The 24,566-nt window shown below is 42.4% G+C and overlaps 1 protein-coding gene across 5 annotated transcripts in view; it reads left to right on the forward strand.

Moving 5' to 3' along the window:
* Positions 1-24,566, forward strand: part of FAM168A (family with sequence similarity 168 member A) — a 362,690-nt gene that overhangs the window by 143,921 nt on the left and 194,203 nt on the right. For all 5 annotated transcript variants that reach the window (XM_077840133.1, XM_077840205.1, XM_077840283.1 and 2 more), the window contains exon 3: positions 11,938-12,025. In XM_077840133.1, coding sequence (XP_077696259.1) covers positions 11,956-12,025 — 70 coding nt within the window. In that variant the 5' untranslated portion in view covers positions 11,938-11,955. The remainder of the gene's footprint in view (positions 1-11,937; positions 12,026-24,566) is intronic.

A 24,566-nucleotide genomic window follows, 5' to 3' on the forward strand; every position in this document is an offset into this window, starting at 1 on the left:
AGACAGCGTTTCTTTACCCTAGCAACCATACTGCTGTGCACATTGCATGTGTGGGATCTGATCAGTATTGTCTCATTGCTTTCTTTCCTGTCTCTCTCTGCTGTCTAGCCACCTGTTTTATTCTGAGATCATTAAGCTCTTTGTGATGGGGAAAGCCTTTGTTTTGTTTGTATGATGCCTGATGCAATGGGGTCTTCTTCATAGAATCATAGAATATCAGGGTTGGAAGGGACCTCAGGAGGTCATCTAGTCCAGCCCCCTGCTCAAAGCAGGACCAATCCCCAATTAAATCATCCCAGCCCGGGCTTTGTCAAGCCTGACCTTAAAAACTTCTAAGGAAGGAGATTCCACCACCTCCCTAGGTAACGCATTCTTCTTTGATTGGAACTCCTAAGAGCTGTTACAAAACAAATATATAAATAATATGTACACAACGTGGTATGGAATTAAAAATTCCACAAAGAAAATATATTCTCTTTTTAACTCATGGCTAATATGTTTTAATCCATATCCAGACCTGCTATGAAAGATCTTACATAAATGCACCTGTGATAATAATCAGGTGTTTTATATTCACTACTGAATTAGCTACCCTTCATGTTTCTGTGTTTAACCTACCTGATTGTATCGGATGATAACCCTGATCTCATTTTTAATATTTTCTTAGTATCCTTTTAGCTATTATGTAAATTCAAGAGATTCCAATTTTAATAAAGGCCATACCCTTATGTAAATTAGTTCTTGTAATGATGCTTATATAGCTATGATGCAAAACAGTACTTCATTTGGTCAAGTGTCTTTCATCAAACCATGTCTCAAAATGGTATTACTAAAGCTTTGTCTTCCAATACAGTTAAAATGTACAACCTCCTACTGTGGCTGTAGTTGTGACACACTAAGCTGTTCCCACACAGGAAGAGGGATAACATATAGTGGTGTAAGGTTTATACTGATATCATTGCATCCACACTATGGGTTGTACTGGTATAACTAGATCAGTGAAAATCACACTCCTAAGCAACACTACCAAAAAAAAAAAGTGTAGACCTGGTTAAAGGAGAGTGTTAAAGGAGAAGTGACATTTTTAGTTGAGATCAGAAATATGGAAGGTTCCTGAACCAGAGAGCTAGAGGAAAGCTGTTCCAGATGGCAGAGGAGAAGGGTCTCCCACAACCAGTGGCAAGATTTTTGTGAAGAGTCAGATGAGGCTAGTGCTAGGTGGGTAGGGAGTAGAGGGAGCGAAAGAAGGGCTGCTACAATATTAGTTGGTGGAGAAGGCAGCTGTGAACTGAATTCAGAAATTAATGGGGAATCAGTGAAGTGGTTTGAGGATGCGGGTAACATTTGCGCTTGTTTTGATATGAGTTTAGGCAACAGCATTTGTTAGGGCAGTGATGCTCAGACTGAAACTCGCAAGCCACAAGTGGCTCTTTAATGTGTGTCCTGCAGCTCTTTGCAGCACATGTTATTAAAACACTGTGATTTAATTATTAACCAATCAGGATGCTTTTTACTGTGTTATTAACCAGTTGTAATTGATATAATAATACTTAGTCATTTTGCTGTGAGAATAGCGTGTGTGTATAGACACACACATCTATATAGTAAATGAAACCATGAATTCACACGACTGTGGCTCTTTTGGGTAATGTTCATGGCTAATTTCGCTCCTGAAGCACTGAGGTCTGCGTATCACTGTGCTAGAGTCTGGAGAGCTGGAATTTTAAGAGAAAATAGGGAATTGTCATTGTCCAGGTGAGAAGAGATGAAAGCAAAGACTAGGGTTTCACCAAAAGGGGAGTCAACCCATTGGCCTACATGAGAAGAGGAAGAAGAAAAAGTTCAGGGTCCAGCGTGATGTCCTGGCTTAATTTTACAAACATAAGAAGTATAGTTTAAGGAATAGTCTAAATTATGCTATTTTGTACAAACAAGAATTCGAGAATTAACCTGCGTTAGTGTGAAACTTCAAAAAATCCTGACTGCATATAAGTGGATTCTCGATTTCCACATTAAAATTGACCTTGATTTTTTTCTAAACCTGAGATCATACATAAGTAGTAATGTTAACTTTGACCAGAATTTTTCAGGACAAGAATCAGTGCTTGGGTAAGACCTTCAACACATTAAATACTTTGCTTTTCCTGAAATTTATAAAAATAACCTTTTAGTCACTATAATAAAATTAAAAATCAGGCCACAATTATAGGAAATTACTCAATGCAAGTATATCTGAGATCATATAAACTGGTCACAGTGGGGTTTTTTTTTTTTTTTTGAGAGCGAGAAATGTGTAGCCTCATAGATTCCCTGATTTAAACTTTACCTGGTGAATCAGAAGCTGATTAGATATTTTTAGAGAATTGCATCTGAGGATCAAGCTTCAAACAAGTGAAAATTTGTCAAACTATTGGAACTCAAATATAATGTAGTGTCAGAAGGTCTGGTCATGTTTATAGAAGGATTTGGGCTGAATATAATTATAGACTCTTAGTCTTCAAGGTCAGAAGAGACCATCATTATCATCTAGTTTGGCCTCCTGTACGTTGCAGGCCACAGAACTCCTGTAATAGACCCACAACCTCTGGCTGAGTTACTGAAGTCCTCAAATCAAGGTGTAAAGACTTCAAGTTACAGAGAATCCACCATTTATTCTAGTTTAAACCTGCAATTGACCCAGGCCCCATGCTGCAGAGGAAGGTGAAAAACCTCCAGAATCTCTGTCAGTCTTCCCCAGGGGAAAATTCCTTCCTGACCCCAAGTATGGTGATCAGTTAGACTTTGAGCATGTCGGCAAGACACACCAGGCAGACTCCTGGCAAAGAGTACTCTGTAGTAACTCTCAGCCTTCCTCATCTATTGTCCTATAACCAGCCAATGGAGATATTTGCTGCTAGCAGTCACAGATCGGCTACATGACATTGTAGACCAGTGGTCCCCAACCTTTCTGTGGGAATAGCATATTGCTATTCCCAGAAGACTGGTGGGTGCCGGATACCCTGCCGCCGAAATGCTGCTGAGAAACGGCAACAGTCTCGGTGGCATTTCAGCAGGCGGTTCTCCGGCAGCTGTGCTTGGCGGCGGCATTTTGGTGATGCGGTGTCCCATGGGCGCACAAAAATGCCCCGGCAGGCGCCATGGCTCCCATGGGCACCACGTTGGGGACCACTGTTGTAGACAGTCTCATCAAAGCATTCCCTCCATAAACTTGTCAAGCTCAGTCTTGAAGCCAGTTAGATTTTTTTGCCCCCACTGCTCCCGTTGGAAGACTGTTCCAGAACTTCACTTCTCTGATGGTTAGAAAGCTTTGTCTAATTTTGAGCCTAAACTTGTTGATGGCCAGTTCTTGTGTCCACATTGGTGTTGAACTTACATAAAGTGCGTGATTTATACATAATAGGTGATTTTCAGAGTGAGGAAAAAGTGTATCTTGCTGGTTTATCTTTCAATAGTGTCCACATTCACTTGATCCTATACTTTCTTTTGTGAAGGAAATCATTTTTAGTCTGTACGAAGACTCAAAGGCGAAACTTCCATTCCACCTCCAAAGAAATGCGCAAGGGTCCACACCTATTTCAAAGTGATTAAGTGACTTATAAGCGTAAGTCCCATTTTCAAATTTCAGTTAGGCACATAGGAACCTCAATCTCATGGAATGTCAATGGGAAAGTCAATTTGACCAAAGCTCTAAAATTAAACAAGTATCTTTTCTTTCTGGGGCATTCAGAATTATCCACATGGAGCATGATGCATTCAGTTTTGAAGTGTTAGATGTATTTATTTAGACTTACAAGAGCCACAAAGAAATGCCTCAAATTATTTAAAAGCACAACTAATATAAACGTATTTGTAAATAACACTCTGTGTTTAGAAGGACACTATCTATTTGAAATCTAATTAACATAAAAGGTGAAAAGTACTTTCAGGTATTAGCATATGTCCCTGAGTCTCTTTTGCCAAATGTTGTGGTTTTTCAATAGCATTATCCTACTCACAATATTTTTCTCTCCTTGGTTGTTCTATGAAATATGCAAACCCAGGGAAGATGGTGCTCTAAGTCCCAAATCCTGCAAAAACACACACACAGGAGTAGGACTGTTGAGTTCAATGTGTAAAGTTGCCAATGCAATGCAATTTGCAATGGTGTAATTAAACACAAAGTAAAGTAAACTGGAAAAAAAGATTTTTCCCCGTAATTTTTCATTTATAGTAATTTTAGGTGGTGGTCATAAAAAAAAAAAAAAGTCAAGCAGAAGTGATTTTTAAATTGCCAGTGTCCTTGAGTAACCATTGCCTGATGAATGGAATGGACAAGAGGACAGAGAACTGTGGCAGCAGTCTTTTCTGATTCTCGTAGCTTTGGCAGCAGCCGTGTATAGTGCTGAGCTTCACACTCATTTCATCACACTATCTAGAGGCACTCTTTTGTTCAGTGAGGCGAGAGCACCGGAGTGTAACTGTGCAGCCACTTAATAGCATGGAAAGTTCAAGCTCAGCATTCACCGCACAGAGAAGGCTGTGTGTACTACTTTGAAATCTCCCTAGTAAACCTCTTTTGACTGACACATTGGCCTGCTGAGTGATGTGATGCAGACTCTTGGGCTGACCTCTCTTGTATTTCTATTTACACTTCATCTGAAGTAATTTCCCAGTGTGATGGAAAAATGTCGTGCACTTTGGCTGGAAAGATAAAATAGATAAAAATGTAACCAGGTTACAGCAGGAAAGTATCCCAAGGTTGTTTGCCAGCAGGTGCTTCCCATGACATTCCTTCTGGAATTCTTACGACTTCAACTGTTTGGTAAAGAGTCTGAGCAGCTTCTAAGAAACCGAGCGTCAGTGCCTTGGGAACTGAAAAGCAGTGGAAGATGCATGTAGTGGAGCCAGACTTTTGTTTGCCTGTTTACAGTTAATTTCTGGTAGTCTTTTTATTGTGTATTCATGGCCACATGGAAGCACCACAGAATGCTGTGCTGAAATAGGTTTCATTTTGCTAATCCTGTTTTATTCTTATTTCATCGTAGCTTTGCAAATGCCATAATGAATTTGAAATATATAGTCGAATGATACAGTGTCATGGAATGTATTGGAAGCCAACCTGAATACATTTAAAACTAGATGTGAATTTTTTTCATGTGAAATGTAGTTCACATTCACTCAATCACACGATCTTGAAATAAAAGCCCTGCATACCAAACAGGGAAGGAAGTGTTAACCTCTATTGCTGCAGCATGCTCAAACCCATAATGTGAGTGCAATCATTTTATCCATGCCAAAGAGGAACTTTTCTTTCATGAGGACCTAATAAAGGAATTTTCTTCCACTTGTTGTTACTGTTTATACAACCCAAAGAGTGCTAGTTGCTTGAAATGGGTTTGCTAAATTATTACTATTTTATACTGTGCTCGCATGTAGAGGCCCCAACTGAAATTTGGGCTGCATTGTGCTGGCCCTGTACAAACACAATAACGACAGTACCTACCCTGGGGAGCTTAAGCTTTGTCTACACTACACATTTTTATTGGCAAAAGGCACCTTTTGTTGACAAAGCAGTGGAGGTGTACATACTGCACTGCTCCTCCTGCCGACAAAACTGTCCTGGTCTGCCGACAAAATAAAACCACCTCAATGAGAGGCATAGAGGTTTTTGAGGCAAAGTTAGATCGACAAAGTGTCAGTGTAGACACCGCACTTGGTTTTGTCACTGTAAATGGCCTCCAGCAGGTGTCCAACGTTGGCTATCCTGACCATGCTGGTCAGCAGTTTGAACTGCGCTGCTCTGCACCCAGATACGCAAGCATCCACCCCTTCCCCTTTAAAGGCTTGAGAATTTTTGAAATTCCATTTCCCGTTTGCTCTGCGTGGACTGGACATCACATCACATCTTCCCAGCTTATCATGGCGTTGTCAGCAGCAAATGCTCTTCTGCTTCGACCACAGCTGAATTGTTGGATCTGCTGAATATATGGGGAGAGGAGGCTGTCCATCCCAGCTGCACTCCAGCTGTAGGAACTTCAATACCTTTGAGCAGATTTCTCGTGGCCTGTGCAATGAGGGCTACGAATGGGACACAGTTCAGTGCTGAGCAAAGATAAAGGAGCTGAGGCAAGCATACCAGAATGCAAGGGAGGCAAACCCTCACTCTGGTGTTTTTGGAAAAGACCTGCTGCTTCTGTAAGGAGTAGACCCCATCCTCGGTGGTGACCCCACCACCAAAAGCCCATGGATACTTCGGTAGGGCTGGAAGTGGCAAACAGTGGATCTAACCCTGAGGACAAAGTCGTGGACAAGGAGATTGAGTTGGAGGATGATGTGGAGCACACGTCAGGGTTGTCCAGTGGCGTGGCAAGTCAGGACCTCTTTTCCACTTTTGAGGGATCTGGCCAGTCGCGGCAGTCCGTCTCTGGTGCACATAATGCAGAAGAGGAGAGCCCTGGTAAGTGATCTTTTTTAGTTGATGCTGCTCGGTTAGATGAGGCAGAGCTGTCCTTTGCTCTGTGTATCGTAGAAGAGGGTGAAGGGATAGAAATGTACAAGACTAGCTGTATTTGTATGTGCTCAATGTTCCCCTGTGCAGCTAAGCAGTGCAGTGGAACAGTGTGTTAATGCACACCAAGATTTCACAGGAATCCTCCAGAAAGATCTCTAGGAAACTTTGCTGGAGGTACTCGCCAATCCTCTGCTGAAGGTTCCTTGGCAGAGCTGCTTTGTTCCTTCCCCCATTGTAGGAAACTTTTTCATGCCACTCAGCAATCACTTGTGCAGGGACCAAGGCAGCACACAGGTGAGCATCATAGGTACCAGGGCTGAACCCACACGCATGCAATAGATGCACCCTTACATCCTTGCTTGCCCTCAGGAGTGAGCTATGGGCTTCAATGACCCCTGCCTGTGGGATACGGTGGCAAAATTTACAATATTGTCCATAGTTGCCTTCACTGATCCCCCTGAAAACATCACCTACACCCTTGCCCCATCTTGAATGCCCACGTCCCACTCAGGCCTAACAAACCATGTTTAGGGTACATGCCAAAATATGTGCTTGCCAAGAGTCAGTGAGAGAGTGATTGGTATGTTACAAGAGGTGTATTTTACTGTAACGATTGAATGCTGTGCATGAACTAACCATCATGCTTCTGTGTATTGTTTCTTGGCTTCTGTAGATGTGGCTTTCGCGGGAACCTCCTACACACTTGCGGAGTGCCTCTGCCAGATAAGAAGGCAACCAAGGCATAGCAAGGAGGACATGTTCTGAGAGGTGCTCCAATCCTCAGAGGCTGAAAAAAGAGAACATGGAGTGGAGAGAAAAGGAAAAGGCAGTACAGAAATGAGAGAGGAGCGCATTCTAAAGGGCCATGAATGGGTGATAAGTGATAGAGGAACAAACAGGGATGTTGAAGTCCCTAATCACGCTACAGTCAGAACAGATGTGTGCTCACCCCTCCCTCCACAGCCAATACAGAACTATTTTCAATGCCCTCCCCAAACTCCTCCCACACATTTGGTGCAACTTCCCAGCATGTCTGAGTACCCTGTTCGCGCCACCCCTTTGGACAGGTTCCAAAATGATAGCTGGACTTATGCACAGCTCTGAAAGCCTTCACTGTTATCTTCCCTTCCCACCAAACCTTTTCTGTGTTTTAATTGGTGTTTAATAAAAACAAACTCTGTGAAAGCAAACCAATCTTTATTTGTGTCCTACATGTAGTGATTGGTGCGGGTAGTAATATATAGGTGCAGTTTAATCATTTACTTAGTATAAATTCCACTCAGGAAGCATCACAATTTTTAGGCAAAACAAGATAACTGAAGTTAATGAAGCATGGCAGATTGCTGTGTCGAAGTACACGTTCCTGGTGCTCCTTCTCAAAATGTTGCCTCAAAGCCTCCTTGATTCTAACATCTCCCCCATTGATCCCCTCTAATAAACCCTGGTTTTGGGCTGCTCAAAACCAGCAGCCAGGCAATCTGCCTCAGCACGAGCACTCCATCCCTGGAAACTTTTCACCCTTAGCCTCACAAATATTATGGAGCGTGCAACAGGCTGCTACGATGATAGGAATGTTTTCCTCATTTAGGTCCAACCTGCCATAAAGGCAGCACCAGCATGCCTTTAATCTGCCAAAGGCACATTCCACTGTCATTTTGCACCTGCTCAGCTTACTGTTGAAGTGCTCCTTGCTGCTGTCCAGGTTTCCTGTGTAAGGCTTCATGAGCCATGGGAGTAAGGGATAAACTGGGTCTCCCAGAATCACTGTGGGCATTTCAACATTCCCCACTGGAATCTTCTAGTCTGTACAGCCCAGTGTTCCTGAAGATGTGTGTCATGCACCTTTCCGGACCATCCCACATTGATGTCAGTGAAATGCTCATGGTGATCCACAAGCACCTGCAATACTATAGAGAAGTACCCCTTTCTATTGATGTACTCCATTGCAAGATGGTCTGGTGCCAAAATTGGAATATGCGTTCCATCTATCACCCCTCCGCAGTTAGGGAATCCTATTTCATCAAAGCTATCCACTATTTCTCACACATTGCCAAGAGTCACCGTCCTTCGTAGCAGGTTGCAATTAATGGCCCTGCACGCTTGAGTTAACGCAGCCCCAGCGGTTGACTTCCTGACTCCAAACTGATTCGTAACTGACCAGTAGCAGTCCGGAGTCGGCAGCTTCCACACAGCGATAACCACGCACTTCTCCACCGAGAGGGCAACTCTCATTCTGGTGTCCTTGTGCCGCAGTGCTGGGGCGAGGTCTGTACACAAGGTGGCTTTCCAAATCCGAAAGTTCTGTAGCCGCTGCTCATCATCCCAGACCTGCGTAACAATGTGATTCCGCCACTCAGTGCTTGTTTCCTCTTCAGGTTGGGAGCTCATGATATACTGCATGACCAGACATGATATGGTCATAACAGTGACCACAACAGCAGAGAGCAGTGCTGGATCCATCTTTTCAGACAGAGATGGCGAGCACACAGTAAACAGGGACTGTTGAAAAATGCTGCAAAATGCAGTCAGAAACCCATGGAATGCTGGGATGGAAAAACTTCATCATGGGACATTGAGTCTGCACTTATGATGTGCTGCGATCCACTCTGCCTTCCCACAAGTCCTAGCCGCAGAAGGTAGCGAGTAGCACAGTGGGATAGCTACCCACAGTGCACTGCTCTCACTCTTGATGATAGAGCACCAAGCGTGGAAGTGCTCTGCTATCAGAGGGAGTCTTCTGTGAACATGCACTAGCGATATAATTATAGTGCTTTTTGATTGTCAGCATAACTTTTGTCAGCAAAAGTTTGTAGTGTAGACAGGGCCTTACAAATTGTAGCAAATCCCAGCCATGCAGTCCAAAATGCCTTGTGTCCTAGGTTTGAGATTAATTTATCCTTAGTTATGTTAATTGAAGGCTGAGTTCACAGCCATCCATTTCCATGAGGTCCATATTCATCCCATCATTAGCACCTTTCAATTTAACAGTACAAGGCAACAGAAGGAAATTTTTTTTGGGGGGGGGATGTATGCCTGTATCTCAGGAACCCCTTGGTCAAATTACCTTAAATTAGGACCACTAATGCTTCTTTTGTGCCCCATGAGGGACACCAAATTTTAAAACTACCCGAGGAACTGTTTGGATTTTAGAACATTTACAAGAGTCAAGCTTTAAAGCATATAATGTGGTGGGAATGGAAACCCTCTGGCCATTTTTTTTCTATTGGTGCATGCACATGGTAAAAATTACATTTTCTTAAATACCATTCTTAGTTTGGATCCCCCCCAAGAGGTAAAGTGCCATATGCTACCTTGGATAAACCGTTGATAAAAGGCAGGACCATCTTGACCTGTGTGATATAAATAGTTTGATGGTTTCCTCTGTGTGAAAAAGAAAGAAAGAAACCCACCTAGAAACTTTTTGAAAAATGGCTATTTTTCAGGGCTTTTATCATCGCAAACCCTGCTCAAAAGACCCCCACATTGGGTCACTAACCCTACCCTGCACCCTTCTGAGGCAAAGCAAATTTCAAAGGAATCCAACGAAGTCTGTCAGCTTTAGAGATTTTAGAAAGGTTGAGTTTTAAGGAGAAGTCATGATGCAACCTTAACTCTAGTAGTGCTGCCGTGCCCCTATAATATAAGTCAGGTTTACACTAAAAAATTAGGTCAACCCAGCTGTGTTGCTCCTGGGTGTGAAAAAAACCCCACACTGCTGAGCGACATATTTAAGCTGACCTAACCCCTGGTGTAGACAGCGCTAGAATTCTTCCATCAACCTAGCTACTACCTCTCAGGGAGGTGGGCTAACTACAGAGACAGGAGAACTACTCCCATCGCTGTAGTGAGTGTCTACACTGAAATGCTACAGCGGTGCTGCTGTAGTGGTTTAAATGTAGACCATAGCCATAGTAACATGCAATGCTGGCTGAGAGCAATAGGGGCAAGTGCCAATTACTGTGGAAACCATAAACTCTGTCCTGACGATTCTGGGAAAATCTCCAGGAACCAGTTTCATATAAGTAGGTTTTTGCAATGATGTTATTTGTTAATCTTTTTAAGAAACATTCCATTGTGTATTTCTGAAGCCACTTTGGCTTTGACTTATTCCAGTCAGTGTTGTAAATACATTTATTTGGATTCTGTAGCGTTATCCTTTGCCATGTTTGGCATCCCTGGTCTTCCCTTTGTTACAGAATTGCGAGCTAACTTGGGAATGGAGGGAAGACTAATTAATTAAGTAGTAATTGTTGTCAAACCAATTGTTGCTAGCATTTAACATTTGACTTATTTACTATCGGAGGTGAAACTGAAGGAGTTAATGATCTAACAAATTGCACATCAATCAGGAAAGACTAGTTTGAAAGGAATGGTTTTATTTTATGAAGTGTAAATAAAAGATTTTTTAAAAAGACAGTTTAAGGTAAGTGTGGTGGGCTCCATGTTTGAAATTGTCACAAGATAGCTGTGGAGACAAATGTGTTGCCTCATAAAGCTTAATGACTGATTTTTCCATTAATCAGAATTGAGAATGTGCTTCATTAAGCTAATTAGCTGAGCAGTTGCTTAACTGACAGTTACTAGACACAAATTCCCAGGTCCCTTGCTTTCCTCTAAATAAAAGCTTAAGAAAAGATAACCTGGCTCTCTTTAATCATCTTTATTAGAGAGATAATGAGCAGAAATGCTATTAAAAATCTTACTGGTCATTTTATGTCTGGGGCAGTGACTGTGGCGATTTCAAATAGCACTGCGCACACACTGATGTTCAATAAATAATAGCTTAGTACGCTGTGCTGTGAAGGAGTAATGTTAAGGCTGGTCTTTTAAAAGAGGCTTCAAAGGAGATTAATTTCCAGGCACAAGGTTGTTGTGTTCATAGAGGCACTCTGTAAAGTGCTTGAGAATTTCTGTATCTGCAGCTCTTAGCATTACCAGCAGGGAGTGCCCTTTTGCCAACTAATCTTTGAGAGGCTTGTTGTTCATTGGTGGTTTTTTTTCAATACCCAAAAAGCATTAGCTCCCCCTAGTGGGGCAACTAAATTAGTGCAGGTTTTGCACTTCAATCTCTGTAGCCATTGCACAGTAGAAAGAGGATCCTGATTTTTTCCCCTTCCTTTGCTCTGGAGTAATTTGCAAAACACTGTGGAAGCTGGGGATGTGTAAGACTAATTTTATCCTACACTCCAGATGCTTTGTAAGGAGGACATGTAATGGTGAAGAATTTAAGGGAATTAATTGAAGGATCTGAAATTTGAATTATTAAATACACTATCTAGTTATAATGCCTAATTGTAAATATTTTTTTTTTTTTTTTGCCGCTTAGTGTGTCTTGAATAATAACATGGTAGCGCTAGCATCTAGTACAAGCAAAGACCTTTCAGCAGAGGACTGGTGTAGAAGAAAAATGACTGTCTTCTTAATTATTTTTTTTTCCCCTCCTCCAGAGTTCTCAGTCTTCCACAATGAATCCTGTTTACAGCCCTGTTCAACCTGGGGCTCCCTATGGAAACCCTAAGAACATGGCTTACACAGGTAAGTTTGGTTTTAAGTGACTCTTGGAATTTGGCATTTTGTGGTTAGAGCAGATTAAGATCAATTGGTAAATTTCTTTTTTTCCATTCTAGTTAGCCACTATAGAAAGGCATTCTGTGACGTGTTGTTATAGCAAAGTGCTCAGCACAATCCTAGATCTTTCTGTTTTCCTGGAGTTTCCACAAAAAGCTCAATCTTAAGTACCAGTTTATGCTTTGGAAGGCCACTCTCTTAACAGATAGACAGCTGGCATGTTCTTGCTTTCCTGTCTTTTCACACTGTTTTCCCTACAGCTTTAGGCACAAAATCCTCCCCCCCGCCCTCCTTAGTTTCCTAATAATCTCCAGGAAACGAGCAATTCTCTGTTAAGGCTTTCAGAGATGGTTTTAAGTGTCCAAAATGCCTATTTCAGAGTCTCTTATGGTGCAAGTCCATTGTTGGAGCAGGCAGCTAGGAACAGACTATCAAGTTTGCAGTAGAAACAAATAGGGAGGAATAATATGTTGCTCTCCAAAAAAACTCTTTGCCAGTTCTGCAGTCAGTTTCATTCAGCAGGAGAAAATCTAAAGTACAGGCGGAGGAGATGATGCAGAACAAAGATGAAGGACATCATCACAAGGGAGAAGGCATGGGGAAGATGGATGACCCATTAGAGGGCTGTCCTGGAGAGAGGAAGGAAGAGTCAATGTCCCAGCAGAAATTCAGAGAGATCACTGGGTGGGAGTGGGGGAAGGGAAAGAACTAGAGTCTAAAAATTCATTGTTTAATTTGTTTGCATGTCACTTTAGAACATTTATGCGGAATATTGGTCAATAAAAATTGACTTAGTTGATCTTAATTCCATTATTTTTTAGTGTAGCAGAGAAGCTAAAGGCACTCTGAACGGTGTTTTTTTTGTGCTTAATATTCAATGAAAAATTCAAAAACACTCATAGGAAGCACTTTCCTGACCCTAAATTATTTATCTGCAATATTTGCACTATATGATGGATATTTTAGACTGCTGCAACTCACGTCACTCCTGACGCCATAGAGAAATAAAGTTACTCATTCGGGTACATTTGCAAAAGCTTCAGCTAGGAGAGGAAACAAATAATACAGATTTCTGAGAAGTGCTTCTGGGAAAGCCTTTTTTCTTTTGAAATTACAAAATCACAGTATTTTGAGCTCTAACAAATTTCCTTCTTGAATTAATTAAAATTAGTGTGGTGTTAATTTTGACAAAATATTTATTTTCTTGTAATGCATCTTTCCTCTTGCAGATAAGTATAATCTGTCTTAACTTTCACTGCTGTGCAGATACTTTTAGAAAAAGAGTGTTGATCCTTGGCTTTTGGCCTTGCTTTCTTTTAAAGCACATGTCAAGGTTCCTTCCCCACTCTGAACTCTAGGGTAGAGATGTGGGACAATGCATGAAAGACCCCCTAAGCTTATTCTTACCGGTTTAGGTTAAAAACTTCCTCAAGGTACAAACTTTTGCCTTGTCCTTGAATCCTATGCTGCCACCCCCAAGCGTGTTAAACAAAGAACAGGGAAAGAGCCCACTTGGAGACGTCTTCCCCCCAAGCCCTACACCCCCTTTCCTGGGGAAGGCTTGATAAAAATCCTCACCAATTTGCATAGGTGAACACAGACCCAAACCCTTGGATCTTAAGAACAATGAAAAAGCAATCGGGATCTTAGAAGAAGAATTTTAATTAAAGAAAAAGTAAAAGAATCACCTCTGTAAAATCAGGATGGTAAATACCTTACAGGGTAATCTGATTCAAAACATAGAGAATTCCTCTAGGCAAAACCTTAAGTTACAAAAAGACACAAAAACAGGATTATACATTCAGACAGCTTATTTACCAGCCATTTAAACAAAAGAAAATCTAACGCATTTCTAGCTAGATTACTTACTAACTTCTGAAGAGCATTCCTGACCTGGTCCCGGCAAAAGCATCACACAGACAGATACATTACACAGATACAGACAGACAGACCCTTTGTTTCCGCCCCCGTCCTCCAGCTTTGAAAGTAACTTGTCTCCTCATTGGTCATTTTGGTCAGGTGCCAGCGAGGTTATCCTAGCTGTACACAGAAAGGTGATTACCCTTCCCTTTTATATTTATGACAGCACAATAGAAATTAGGGTGACCAGATGACAAGAACAAAATATCGGGACACATGGTGGGGAAGCCACAGGCTCACCCCCACACCGCCCTCCAGGGCCAGCTCTAGGTTTTTTGCTGCCCCAAGCAAAAAAAAAAAAAAAGCCGGAGTGCCGCCGAAGCAAAATATTGGGACAAACAACTAAATATTGGGACAGTCCCGATTTTATCGGGACATCTGGTCCCCCTAATAGAAATGTCCCTATTAAATCAGACAGGAAGTAGTAAATTGGCCAGAATACATAGCAAATTTGATGAACCTATGCAACAGATATTCTTTCTCATTCTTTGAATGAATGTGATTCAGAGGCAATGTCAGGCATCTCTGTTACATCCCCTGCATCTCTATACCAAATCAATAAATTCTGACAGGGCAGTCTGTAGACTATCACACAAATGTCAAATTAGTTTTTGTGGACAGATTAAATTTTTAAAAAATGGAATTTTAATGGGAATACTTGTATAATGTTGACCTTGCTTGTAGGAGACATTATAGAGGGAATAGGGTTATTAGAAGGTATTGAAGCAAGTCCTATCACAAAAAAAAGTTGGCCCAACAATTCAGAATGAGAATTTCTGTGATAAATTGTTGATAATCCAATTTTGTTCTGCATATACGGTGTTCTAGTCTGATACTCAGAAAGCAAAATATAAAATTAAAAAACCTTTGGTTTGAATTTGATTAAGTATCTTGGTCTTGTACAACACTGATCATACAGTTGTGACTTAAATGATAATGAATGGTCTGAGGGAATAGCGAGAGGCACTGATTGTGGGGATAGGAGCCAGGAATTTCTAGATTCTAGCTGTGGCTCTACGGCTACTCACACTGTCATTTTTAATCTATCTCAGTTTCTCCATCTCAAAAATGTGGACAATACTTACAGACCTGACAGGGGCTGTGTAGGAACTGAGCAAATAGTATTTGTAATGTGCTTTGAAAAAAGTGTTATGTGAGTGAAAAGAATTATTGATGTCATTCGTGCTCTGGAGTCCAAATTAGTGACATGTTGTGCAATACTTACCATAGCTGACATTTAAAACTCCATTGTTGTTTAAGGATGACCAGGAGCTAGCTAATCTTATGCTGAACAGCGACACTGACGTCTGGTTTGAAGCCCAGTTGGGGCTGACCTAGTGTAGGGTCTGTTCTCCCCCACATCACCTGTTGCACTGTCCAGTAAAGATTCTGTAACACACTGGTCATTCTGGCTGACTGTTCTCTAAGTAACTGAGCTTCTTTCTGAACTGATGAAAATGTTTCTTGGGTACGACTAAAACTGTCATCTTTGCATTATTGTATCCTCAACAAGGAGTCCAGATATGTTCATTATAATGGCTGTGTAATTAGTAGCCAGGGTACACTGCGCTAACATCAAGTTACCCTTTCAGTGGTTCTTAACCTTTACTGCAGCCTGCACCCCTTTGGTTCTCAAAATATGTTCTTGCACCCCTTACCAAAAATCAAAATATGTTCTCCCACCTCTTATCAAAAATCATTGAAGTAGGTCAGTTCTTTAAACCTAGATATATTTTTGTTTGTATATTACACGAATCGTTAAAAATGTATCATCATAAATACATAGGTTTGATGAAACAAAGTAGTTGTACTTAAGTGCCTGTGCTTAATATGTGTTTTCGATGATTTACCTTCTAAAAACATCTGGCGTGCCTTGCACCCCCAGAAAGGGCATCTTGCACCCCCAGGGGGCGCGTGCATCCCAGGTTAAGAACCACTGCTCTAGAAGATGGAAGAAATATGGGATCCTCAAATTGATCTGTTCTGCTCTGCTAAAGACTAGTGTTTGTATCTGAGAGCGAGAGGGAAGAAGTGGTTATTTGAAAATAAAAATAAAATAGACTTGGATGTAGCCTGAGTTATTAATTAAGATGTTTACCAACAAGTATTCTATTGATTTTGCTAGGAGTCTATAAAAAAAAATCTTTATTTTACTGAAAAACATATCAAGGAACTCATTTAGCTTCATATTAATCCAGAGAATGAGCACTGTACTTACATTGTGAACCTGTATTTTCTTGTTAACACAAAGTGTATGGGCACCTTCAAAATTAAAGTGCCATATCTCCATTCCTTCGGATGCACGGCTGGATGTGTAGAGGTAAGATTATGTAATTATCTATTAAGTGTCTTCCTAATTTATGCTTCCTTCTCTCTTTTGTAGTGGGTAGGATGTGTTGACTCTTTCCAAGGTGTGAGATTGGCAGGGGCTGTGTTTTCATGGAGCAGAGGAAAGTGATCAACAATCAATGGAATTGTACATCAAGGGATAAGTCTTGCTCACAAATATTCTCATTGACTTCAGTGCGGTACTCATATGGGTAAGGCAAAGCAGGATGACTGCACAGCCAAGAGGCGGCCTGTGGGGTAATCTGTGGTGTAAATAACAAGTAAAGGGCATTTCCCCACTTCTAGTCATGTTTGATTTCTTAAAAATCAATGTACGTGTCCTGTTAAATTTATGCTTCTTCTAGAAGAGATACTGCTGCTCAAGGGATTTTTGGTCTCACAGAGTTGAAACAGTAGTGTACAGATTCTCCAGGAATGATAGTCTCATCAGTAATATCACCATTTTAAGAGTGACTACAGATTCTAGCAATGTTGGAGTGATTGAGCTCATAAATACACATTTATCTTCCTGCCTTAGAAAGCAACAGAGATTTCATGCTCTCTAGCAAACAGATGGTTTTGACAAAGCGTCCACTTGTCTCTCATTTTAATGCTTTCCATGTCTTTAAATCTCCACATTAATACACTTTCAATATAGATCTCCTAGCTCTGCTCTTAAACTGTCTGAAACATTTTATAAACAGCCTACCTGGCATTTGACAAGGCAATATTTTTTAAATATTGAGATGCAAATTGTATAAAGTTGGTAACTTGACCTTTGTGAAAGGAGAATTTCAGAGAGTTGTGTCTCTTCTAAATAAGTTATCCCTACATAACTGCATGCTGAATGCTTCAAATAGCAGCAAATAGCCGATAAAATTACCCTCTGTGTGCCTTTTACATTCTAAAAAGTCCCACTGGTTGTGTCCCAGTTGCTGTGAGGTTTTATTTTGTGTTATAATATAAAAAGGGCCCAGAACTAGACACAGTACTCCAGATGAGGCCTCACCAATGTCAAATAGAGGGGAACGACCACATCCCTCGATCTGCTGGCAATGCCCCTACTTATACATCCCAAAATGCCATTGGCCTTCTTGGCAACAAGGGCACACTGTTGACTCATATCCAACTTCTCATCCACTGTAACCCCTAGGTCCTTTTCTGCAGAACTGCTGCCGAGCCATTCGGTCCCTAGTCTGTAGCGGTGCATTGGATTCTTCCGTCCTTAGTGCAGGACTCTGCACTTGTCCTTGTTGAACCTCATCAGATTTCTTTTGGCCCAATCCTCCAATTTGTCTAGGTCCCTCTGTATCCTATCCCTACCCTCCAGCATATCTACCTCTCCTCCCAGTTTAGTGTTATCTGCAAACTTGCTGAGGGTGCAATCCACACCATCCTCCAGATCATTTATGAAGATATTGAACAAAATCGGCCCCAGGACCGACCCTTGGGGCACGCCACTTGATACTGGCTGCCAACTAGACATGGAGCCATTGATCACTACCCTTTGAGCCCGCCAATCTAGCCAGCTTTCTATCCACCTTATAGTCCATTCATCCAGCCCATACTTCTTTAACTTGCTGGCAAGAACACTGTGGGAGACTGTGTCAAAAGCTTTGCTAAAGTCAAGGAACAACACGTCCACTGCTTTCCCTTCATCCACAGAGCCAGTTATCTCGTCATAGAAGGCAATTAGATTAGTCAGGCTTGACTTGCCCTTGGTGAATCCATTCTGACTGTTCCTGATCACTTTCCTCTCCTCTAAGTGCTTCAGAATTGATTCCTTGAGGACCTGCTCCATGTTTTTCCAGGGACTGAGGTGAGGCTGACTGGCCTGTAGTTCCCAGGATCCTCCTCCTTCCCTTTTTTAAAGATGGGCACTACATTAACCTTTTTCCAGTCATCCCCCGATCACCATGAGTTTTCAAAGATTATGGCCAATGGCTCTGCAATCACATCCGCCAACTCCTTTAGCACTCTCGGATGCAACGCATCTGGCCCCATGGACTTGTGCTTGTCCAGCTTTTCTAAATAGTCCCGAACCACTTCTTTCTCCACAGAGGGCTGGTCACCTTCTCCCCATGCTGTGCTGCCCAATGCAGTAGTCTGGGAGCTGACCTTGTTCGTGAAGACAGAGGCAAAAAAAGCACTGAGTACATTAGCTTTTTCCACATCCTCTGTCACTAGGTTGCCTCCCTCATTCAGTAAGGGACCCACACTTTCCTTGACTTTCTTCTTGTTGCTAACATACCTGAAGAAACCCTTCTTGTTACTCTCAACATCTCTTGCTAGCTGCAACTCCAGGTGTGATTTGGCCTTTCTGATTTCACTTCTGCAAGCCCGAGCAATATTTTTATACTCATCCCTGGTCATTTGTCCAGTCTTCCACTTCTTGTAAGCTTCTTTTTTGTATTTAAGATCAGCAAGGATTTCACAGTTAAGCCAAGCTGGTCGCCTGCCATATTTACTATTCTTTCTACACATCGGGATGGTTTGTCCCTGTAACCTCAATAAGGATTCTTTAAAATACAGTCAGCTCTCCTGGATTCCTTTCCCCCTCACGTTATTCTCCCATGGGATCTTGCCCATCAGTTCCCTAAGGGAGTCAGTCTGCTTTTCTGAAGTCCATGGTCTGTATTCTGCTGCTCTCCTTTCTTCCTTGTGTTAGGATCCTGAACTCGACCATTTCATGGTCACTGCCTCGCAGGTTCCCATCCACTTTTGTTTCCCCTGCTAATTCTTCCCGGTTTGTGAGTTGCAGGTCAAGAAGAGCTCTGGCCCTAATTGGTTCCTCCAGCACTTGCACCAGGAAATTGTCCCCTACATTTTCCAAAAACTTCCTGGATTGCCTGTGCACTGCTGTATTGCTCTCCCAGCAGATATCAGGGTGATTGAAGTCTCCCAAGAGAACCAGGCCTGCGATCTAGTAACTTCTGCGAGTTGTTGGAAGAAAGCCTTGTCCACCTCATGCCCCTGGTCTGGTGGTCTATAGTAGACTCCCACCACGACATCACCCTTGTTGCTCACACTTCTAAACTTAATCCAGAGACTCTCAGGTTTTTCTGCAGTTTCATACTTGAGCTCTGAGCAGTCATACTGCTTTCTTACATACAGTGCAACTCCCCCACCTTTTCTGCCCTTCCTGTCCTTCCTGAACAGCTTATATCCATCCATGACAGTACTCCGGTCATGTGAGTTATCCCACCAAGTCTCTGTTATTCCAATCACATCATAATTCCTTGACTGTGCCAGGACTTTCAGTTCTCCCTGCTTGTTTCCCAGGCTTCATGCATTTGTATATGGGCACTTGAGGTAACCTGCTGATCGCCCCTCTTTCTCAGTATGAGGCAGGAGCCCTCCCCTCTCACACGCTCCTGCTCGTGCCTCCTTCCGGTATCCCACTTCCTCACTTACCTCAGGGCTTTGGTCTCCTTCCCCCGGTGAACCTAGTTTAAAGCCCTCCTCACTAGGTTAGCCAGCCAGCTTGCGAAGATGCTCTTCCCCCTCTTCGTTAGGTGGAGCCCGTCTGCCTAGCACTCCTTCTTGGAACACCATCCCATGGTCAAAGAATCCAAAGCCTTCTCTCTGACACCACCTGCGTAGCCATTCGTTGACTTCCACGATTCAACGGTCTCTACCCAGGCCTTTTCCTTCCACGGGGACGATGGACGAGAATGCCACTTGCACCTCAAACTCCTTTATCCTTCTTTCCAGAGCCACGTAGTCTGCAGTGATCCGCTCAAGGTCATTCTTGGCAGTATCATTGGTGCCCATGTGAAGAAGCAGGAAGGGGTAGCGATCTGAGGGCTTGATGAGTCTCGGCAGTCTCTCCGTCACATCGCGAATCTTAGCTCCTGGCAAGCAGCAGACTTCTCGGTTTTCCCGGTCGGGGCAGCAGATAGATGACTCAGTCCCCCTGAGGAGAGAGTCCCCGACCACCACCACCCGCCTCCTTCTCTTGGGAGTGGTGGTCGTGGAACCCCCAACCCTAGGACAGTGCATCCCATGCCTTCCAATCGGCGGAGTCTCCTTCTGCTCCCTTCCCTCAGATGTATCATCTGGTCCACTCTCCGCATTAGTACCTGTGGAGAGAACATGAAAACGGTTACTTACCTGTATCTGCCCTGCTAGTACATGGACGTTCCCCTTTTTTCTTCTGGAGGTCACGTGATGCCAAATTTCTTCACCGTCCTTCTGTCCCCGATGTGCAGCCTGCTCTGAATCTTCAGAACATTGTGCCCGTAGAAGCCTATCCTGACATCCATCCAGGAAATCTTCAGTTTCTCTTATGCAACACATGGTCAATACCTGTTGCTCCAGACCTCGAACCTTTTTGTGTCTTTGTTTTCACTAGCAAAGTTAATGGTAAATGGATTTAAGAACTAAGCTTCCTTTTTAAGAGGGCTTTGAGCTAAATTGTAAAGAATTCAGGGAGCAAGGCAAATTTACACATCAGCTAATTAGGTACTGAAATGACCTTCCTGCGTGCAGGGCAAAGACCCCAGCGAAGGCAGAAAACCTTGAATGGAAAATGGTGGTAAAATCAGACTTACAAAAGCTTAACAAGGTCCCTAGGAATGTAGATGAAAATAAAAAAGGAAGATGATTTACTTGGTTACAGTGTGAATTTGAGCATAGTTCACTGATGCAATATTTGAATTACACTAGCGCTTGGATTTTAAATTGGTTGTCCATGAGGTAGAGTCAGAATGGAGTGAATCTTTATTTGGAAACAGACACAGAAATATCTGTAATAAGTCATTCAAGGAAACGGCTGTTGCCTTTGCCAGGTAATATTTCAAACCCTTTTCTGAATATGGATTCAGAGGACTTTTTTTTGTTTTTTTATGGCAGCCTAAGGGTAAATTGCAAGATAAAACAAAACAAAAAAGTGTTTTATCCTTTACTGCCTCTCTTTGATGTATAAAGTTTGCCTCAACCATCATCCAAAAAAGAGAAAAGAAACCATTTTGTTTGTTAGAAAAATATCCTGCCTGACAATGTCATTTCTTCATACTTAAACACTCCATTCGTCATAGCTTAACTAAGCAAGTTAATGGCAATTACATTAATTACTCTTACATCCTTGCAAACTGTTCTGGAGGATATTAAAGCAGAGAAACTAAATGTGCTTTCTCACAGAAAAATTAAATTGGAGGAGTTTGAGGACATTTTTCAAGTTGCCTTGAAGATATTAACTAAATAATTACGAAACCGTTAGGTGTGGTACGGGTGGTCTGAGGCTCCGGTCCTGCAGTGGGTCTCTCTGTGGGCACAGGAGCTCGTTACAGGTCTGGGGCCATAGACCTCTCTCTGTGTGTGTGATACTGTCACAGAGCTAACAGCTGCCTGGTTTAGGAAGAGGGTGTTTTCCATGAGAAATGTTTTGACTCTGGAGTCCTATTCATTTTGGTGGGATAGCATGTCAGCAGTCTCTTACAGTGATCACTTTGCAGGATTCAGTTGATGGGTATTAATCTTGTAATTCCAATTGTGTAGTATAGTTTCCTTATTTTAAAATATCTAATATTATTGTATTCTAAAAAGTCTGTCTAAGTCATCTAAAATGTTGGTTAGCATAGGTGCAAGACAGATTGCTGTTGTGCAGGGAACTTCCAAGATCTGTTGAAAACCCTTATTTGTTTCCCAGCTGAATAACCCAGGATTATTTCTGCATTCTTGTTTGAGGGGGACTCTTCTCCCCCCCGCATCCCCCCACTTTTAAGGCAAACATCTACCTTTGCTGTAATGCGAAGGTTTAAAAAAATACGAGGCTGTATATTGACCAAGAAGATAGGACTTAAAAATACTACATATATGTAGGTTTCAGAGTAACAGCCGTGTTAGTCTGTATTCGCAAAAAGAAAAAGAGTACTTGTGGCACCTTAGAGACTAACCAATTTATTTGCGCATGAGCTTTCGTGAGCTACAGCTCACTTCATCAGATGCATACCGTGGAAACTGCAGCAGACTTTATATATACACAGAGAATATGAAACAATACCTCCTCCCACCCCACTGTCCTGCTGGTAATAGCTTATCTAAAGTAATCATCAGGTTAGGCCATTTCCAGCACAAATCCAGGTTTTCTCACCCTCCACCCCCCCACACAAATTCACTCTCCTGCTGGTGATAGCCCATCCAAAGTGACAACTCTTTACACATTGTGCATGGTAATCAAGTTAGGCCATTTCCTGCACAAATCCAGGTTCTCTCACTCCCTCACCCCCCTCCAAAAACCCATCCCCATACACACACAAACTCACTCTCCTGCTGGTAATAGCTCATCCAAACTGACCACTCTCCAAGTTTAAATCCAAGTTAAACCAGAACATCTGGGGGGGGAGTGGGGGGGGAGGAAAAAACAAGAGGAAATAGGCTACCTTGCATAATGACTTAGCCACTCCCAGTATCTATTTAAGCCTAAATTAATAGTATCCAATTTGCAAATGAATTCCAATTCAGCAGTTTCTCGCTGGAGTCTGGATTTGAAGTTTTTTTGTTTTAAGATAGCGACCTTCATGTCTGTGATTGCGTGACCAGAGAGATTGAAGTGTTCTCCGACTGGTTTATGAATGTTATAATTCTTGACATCTGATTTGTGTCCATTTATTCTTTTACGTAGAGACTGTCCAGTTTGACCAATGTACATGGCAGAGGGGCATTGCTGGCACATGATGGCATAAATCACATTGGTGGATGTGCAGGTGAACGAGCCTCTGATAGTGTGGCTGATGTTATTAGGCCCTGTGATGGTGTCCCCTGAATAGATATGTGGGCACAATTGGCAACGGGCTTTGTTGCAAGGATAAGTTCCTGGGTTAGTGGTTCTGTTGTGTGGTATGTGGTTGTTGGTGAGTATTTGCTTCAGGTTGCGGGGCTGTCTGTAGGCAAGGACTGGCCTGTCTCCCAAGATTTGTGAGAGTGTTGGGTCATCCTTTAGGATAGGTTGTAGATCCTTAATAATGCGTTGGAGGGGTTTTAGTTGGGGGCTGAAGGTGACGGCTAGTGGCGTTCTGTTATTTTCTTTGTTAGGCCTGTCCTGTAGTAGGTAACTTCTGGGAACTCTTCTGGCTCTATCCATCTGTTTCTTTACTTCCGCAGGTGGGTATTGTAGTTGTAAGAAAGCTTGACAGAGATCTTGTAGGTGTTTGTCTCAAGCAGCATCACTTGCCCCATAACCTCAGCCATGCGGAACGCAATGCCATCCACAGCCTCAGAAACAACTCTGACATCATAATCAAAAAGGCTGACAAAGGAGGTGCTGTTGTCATCAAGCTTTCTTACAACTACAATAGCACTAGTGGATAAAATGGTAGATGGACTCCAAATAGAAGAAAAATAAGAGTGGTAATCAGAATGTTGGCATTTTAAGGTCTGTTATCTCGTGGCCTGTTATTGCTTGAAATGAAAGCGGTATGTCATTGAAAGGCCAGGTTCCCTAGATTTTTCCGCCAAGACATCTGTTTCTGTTTTCTTACTTTGGTGCTACTTTTGCCTTTAGTTCAGCACTGAATATTTTGTAACAAGTCCTAAAATTCTCCCCAGTGTTTTTCATTTTCATATAAATCCAATATGGTGTCAATCGTGCAACCTGCCCTCACTTGGATAATCTCACTCCCCTGTTTAGCACTATTAACTTCAGTGGGAATACTCACATGAGTGATGGTTCCAGGAACCTGTTGACTGTTGGCACGGAAGAGTCTTCAGTCATACGGGTAGTGTTTTTACCATAGATTTTAAACTACTAGAATCACAGAAATGTAAGACTGAAAGGAACTGTGCAAGGTCAAGTCCAGCTCCGTGTGCTGAGGAAGGACGAAGTAAACCTAGACCATCTCTGACAGGTGTTTCTCCAGCCTGTTCTTACAAACCTCCAATGATGGGGATTGCCCAGCTTTCCTTGGAAATTTATTCCAGAATTTAACTACCCTTATTGTTAGAAAGTTTTTTTTCTAATATCTAACCTAAATGTCCTTTGCTGAAGATTAAGCCCGTTGCTTCTTGTCCTACCTTCAGTGGACATGGAGACCAGTTGATCACTGTACAGTAACTCCCCACTTAACATCCTCTCGCTTAACGTTGTTTCGATCTTACGTCCCTGCTCCATTCAGAACATGCTTGTTTAAAGTTGTGTAGTGCTCCCCTATAATGCTGTTTGGCTGCCTGCTTTGTCCATGGCTGGCAGCCCCGCTACCCGCTTCCCCCCCCCCGCCTGCCAGCGCACCCCACAAATCAGCACCTTCCCTCTGCTCCCCCT

The sequence above is a fragment of the Eretmochelys imbricata genome, chromosome 1, assembly GCF_965152235.1.
Source record: "Eretmochelys imbricata isolate rEreImb1 chromosome 1, rEreImb1.hap1, whole genome shotgun sequence".
NCBI classification, from domain to species: Eukaryota; Metazoa; Chordata; order Testudines; family Cheloniidae; genus Eretmochelys; species Eretmochelys imbricata.